This window comes from Babylonia areolata, chromosome 10 (assembly GCF_041734735.1).
Source record: "Babylonia areolata isolate BAREFJ2019XMU chromosome 10, ASM4173473v1, whole genome shotgun sequence".
Taxonomy (NCBI): domain Eukaryota; kingdom Metazoa; phylum Mollusca; class Gastropoda; order Neogastropoda; family Buccinidae; genus Babylonia; species Babylonia areolata.
In genome coordinates this window covers 23,493,092-23,498,091 of record NC_134885.1, presented here as the reverse complement: position 1 = coordinate 23,498,091, position 5,000 = coordinate 23,493,092, and the positions used below count along the sequence as shown (strand labels likewise).

Genomic DNA, 5,000 nt, shown 5'->3' with positions numbered 1-5,000 from the left:
ATAAATCTGTTGTGACAAAACAACAACAGCAACAACAACAACAGCAACAAAAACACAACACCACACCAACCCACACACCCCTTCCTCCCATTCCCACGCCCACCAATACACACATTACGCCCCACCCCCTCCCCCACACCCTCACCATACTCACCCACGGCATATGTCAACTGCCTCTCTCAAAGATGGTTCCCATTGAGCCAGCTGACATTGGTACAAAGTGACGAGGGCTGACACCCAACCACCCATACACACCACCACCACACACCCACACCAAACCACACCACCCTCTTCCCACTCATACATACAATACCACACCAAACCACACCATCCTCTTCCCACTCATACATACAATACCACACCAACCCACACCAAACCACACCATCCTCTTCCCACTCATACATACAATACCACACCAAACCTACCCTACCCCCAATCCTCCAGCCCTCCCCCCCTCACCTTCCCATCCATAGTGTATGTCAGCAGCCTCTCAAACAAACATGGTTCCCATGGAGCCAACAGAAATTGGTACGAAATGACGCGGGCTGACAAACACAACACACAACACCACACCAACCCACACAACCAACCTCCGCCTCCTCCCACACCCACACATACCCCCCCTCCCCCCCCCCCCCCCCCTTACTCCTCACCATACTCATCCACGGCGTGAGTTAGCTGCCGGCCAACAATGGTACCCATGGACCCGAAGTTAGTGTAGCGGGGGCTGGTGTGATCGTAGATGGGGAACTGCAGCAGGCCCGCTGGGATGTAGAGCCTCTTCCATGGGCTGTAGTAGTGAGCCACGAAGTCGTAGGCGGCGTAGGGCCAGTGGGTCCTGTCGTTGGGCTTGGAGAGCCGGCGGTTCCAGTCGGCCCGGTAAAAGGCGTTGAAGGAGATGAGGTTCTTGAAGTAGTCCTGGCCGATGTCCAGCTATAATAATACGGGTGTGGAGTGGAGGGGGTCGGTGTCAAAAGGTGTGTTTTTTTTTTTTTTTTTTTTTTTTTTTTTACCAAAGTCTTTCTACTTTTTTTTTTTTCACTTCATATTTCATGTATTTTCTTGGTTAGTTAACGTCTTTTTTTTTCACTTGATATTTTTTTGTATTTTTTGGTGTTAGTCTTTTTTTAAATACTTTTTTTAAATACTTTTTTGTCAATTCACATTTCATGTGTTTATTTTTGTCTGTTTTTTCTTTCTTTTCGCCCTAGCAAAAGAAGAATAAAGTCTTTTGGGTATCAGTAGAAAGAATACAATTATAATAATAATGATGATAATTAATAATTATAATGATATCACTACTACTACTACTGATAATAGTAATAATGATAATAATAAGAAAAGTAGTACACATGCGTGAGCACAAATGCAAACGTAGAAACGTGCCGCGCGCGCGCACACACACACACACACACACACGCACACACACGCACACACACACACGCACGCACACACCCCCCCTTGTCCCCCCCCCCCCCCCCCACACACACACACCAGCCCACGCACGCACACACACACCACCACCACACTTTCTTCCAAAGCAGGCAGACAAGACAGACTAACTAACAGGCAATCACGGTTGAGCAACAGATGTACAGACCGAACTGTCGACATGACAGACCCCCCCCCCCCCCCCGCCGCCCCCCCCCCCCCCCCCCCCAAAACAGGCAGTTGATTCATTAAGTAGACTGAAAAGACATACAGCCAGGGGTGGTAACATCCCCCGAAAACCAGAAAGAAACCATCTTCCCCCACCTCCCTCCCTCACCCCCCACAAAAAAAAAAAAAAAAAAAAAAGAAGAAGAAAGAGAATAAAAAAGTCAACACAAAATAAAAAATCGAATAGAAAATGAATAAATGAACAAAAATAGAACGAATGAGTTACCAAAAAAAAAGTTAATAAAAAGTTAATAAACAAATAAAGAATGAATGAGTAAAGACATGGATATATATATATATATATATATATATATATATATATATATATATATATATATATATATATATAAAGATATGAACGAATAAATGAATGAATGAATAAATAAACAAACAGAAATAGAATGAATGAATGAATGAATGAATGAATGAATGAAACCAGAATAGAGTAGAATAAATGAATGGATAAATAAATAGATATATAAATAGACAGATAATATCAAAGCTACTCACATGAGCGTAAATCATGTTGAGCTCCGAATCGTTGGTCAAGTAATCGGGGTATCCCAACTGCATGATGGAGGCTTTAATCTGTTGGCAACAGCATCGTTATCGTCATCATCATCATCATCATCATCACTGCAACACTCGTCGTCTTCGTCAACACCCTCATTACAACTCTCAGTCGTCGCTCTTGTCAACACCATCAACGCAACAACACCGCAACACTCATCATCGTCCTTGTCAACATCACCATCATCGATTTGCAACTCTCACAGTCCACGTCAACATAGTCATGATAAAGCTCAGCGTCCTTGTCAACACCCTCCTCACTACAACACTCACCGTCCTTGTCAACACCCTCCTCACTGCAACACTCATCGTCCTTGTCAACACCCTCATCACTACAACACTCATCGTCCTTGTCAACATCATCACTACAACACTCACCGTCCTTGTCAACACCCTCATCACTACAACACTCATCGTCCTTGTCAACACCCTCATCACTACAACACTCATCGTCCTTGTCAACACCCTCATCATTACAACACTCATCGTCCGTGTCAACACCCTCATCATTACAATACCGCAACACTCATTGTCTTTGTCAACACCATTAACATCACAACACTACAACACTCATTGTCTTTGTCAACACCCTCATTACAACACCGCAACAACATCGTCGTTGACAACAATGTGCCGTCAACAACAACTGATGGCCCTGTATTGAGTTGCATGAGGCCCTAAGCTCCAAGAAACTTTCCCAAGTCCACAAATTCCATAGTCTTCGAAAATTCTTGATGCTAAGCAAACCATATGCTGCTAAAAATCGTGCTTATAATATCATAGCATTTCTTTTTCTTAAGTTATAACGTTTAGGTATTAGAGATTGGGAGTTGGGGTTGAGAACAGGTTGTTCGTTTTAAAAAAAAAATCTTTCTATAATGTATTGTTTTGTGTGTTCCGTTGGAGTGACACTTCTTTGGGCAATGAACTTCATCAATGAACTGTCTGTTTCACTACTTTTCGGATTCGTATTCATCGCCTTGTTGTGAACCACATCAATTTTCATTTGAGTAAGAAAATTATGGACTTGCAGATCTCTGTGTGTGTGTGTGTCAGTGTTTATCAGAGCAGTCTGTCTGGTAGCTGAGGACACACACACACACACACACACACACACACACACACACACGCGCGCGCGCGCACGCACACATGTCAATGAAGGAGGCTTGTGTGTGCGCGCATCTTTCCCACTTCATTGTTAATTTTGATTTGTTGCAGCCAAAATATGTACACTTACTGCTACAAGATTACACCTTCACACCTTAACTTTTTTTTTTCTTGGTGTGCTCAGTATTCTAAATTTACTGTTGACTGAATTTTATTGAACGAATAAAACGTGTTTAAAACCCAAGTCCTCAGTAGTAAAGTTGTCAGTATCCCTTCCTTTCACGCCAGAGACCGGGGTTTATTTCCCCGCCGGGGAGGAGTTTTTTGAGGGGGGAAGATGGTAGATGGGTTAAAGGGGGAACACGGTAGTAAAGAAGAGACCAAAATGATCATTTTTCATGATTTGGGTTTTTGATGGATTTTGATTCTTGAACGTCTCTTCTATCATATGCATAAGTTTTTTTTCCACTGTAAAGATGTCTTTAACAATGAAAAAATTGCCAAAAATGTTTGCTTGCTGAATCACGGAGGTGTTTATTTTCTTCAATTTTGACGCAAGTCGTCAAGTTTTTAGCCTTAACAACATACCTTGGACTTGCTTAATGATGAGTAAACCTACAACCATGAGACTTTGCATGATTATTTTATAGCATGTTATTGAAGTTTTGTAGTGAGTATGTATGAAAATATTCCCTGGGTTTTAATTCATAGCGGTTCCAATCTTTTTACTCATTGTAAATGTTGAGGATTTCACAATACCCAAAATTTCAAACTTTCATTAAAAAAAAATACAACAATTGAAGAATCAACACAATCTCACGTGAAAATGAAGACAATGTCATTGTGTATCAAGTCCACGTAACACAAAATGTTTGCATGCACCCACATGGACCACAAACCCGATCTCTTTGATACATTGTTTGGCGGCCATTTTGATTTGTTTCCATAGCAACGGGCATTCACAGAAATGTAAGATAACTCTTTGTAATGATACACTTTGTGGACAAAAAAAAAGAGATATATTGTTGGCGAGAAAAAAAAAAGTCGTTATTTTACTGTAGTGTCTGACGTATATCTGCCAATACAGTGTCTTGGAGGGCCCAGTTTTGAACCCCGGTCTCTCTCCCAAGCTTGTCCTTTATGTAAAAGTGCGACGGAGAGTGAACTCCACTTTGTACTTTGTTGTCCTGTGTTAAGTGATCTCAGAAATCAGCTGATACCTTCAAAATTTCATAGGCAACCCTCCTTGTTCAGACTGTATTTGCTTATGTCATCCACTAAGGAACACGTTAATAAACAGCTAGCAATTTACTTGTATAAAGCCTTAAAGATTAGAAATACAATATGCAGTTGAGTGTGTGTTAGTTTTCCGCTTTTTTTGTTATTATGTGTGAATAAGACTAAATGCAGATAATGACTGTTTTTCTCATTTTCAGGTTACAACTGTGTTATGTTACATATCTGAATATATCACCTCTGTAATGTTTGTTTACACCACCCCTTCATACGGGGCCATGGCCTATATTGAATAAAACATCCGTATCCGTATCCGTATCCGTAACCCAAGCTTGTCTGGAAAACCAAACTGAGCGTCTAGTGATTCGGGTGAGACGATAAATCACGGTCCCGTCTGCAGCACGCACTTGGCACACTGAAAAAGAAAC

The 5,000-nt window shown here is 41.5% G+C and overlaps 1 protein-coding gene across 1 annotated transcript in view; it reads right to left on the bottom strand.

Annotated features, from left to right (window-relative positions):
* The window catches only part of LOC143286897 (endothelin-converting enzyme 1-like), a 69,906-nt gene that overhangs the window by 10,518 nt on the left and 54,388 nt on the right, over positions 1–5,000 (bottom strand). The window contains exons 8-9 of the mRNA XM_076594823.1: positions 2,170–2,247; positions 654–933 (exon numbers count right to left, since the gene is read on the bottom strand). Coding sequence (XP_076450938.1) covers positions 654–933; positions 2,170–2,247 — 358 coding nt within the window. The remainder of the gene's footprint in view (positions 1–653; positions 934–2,169; positions 2,248–5,000) is intronic.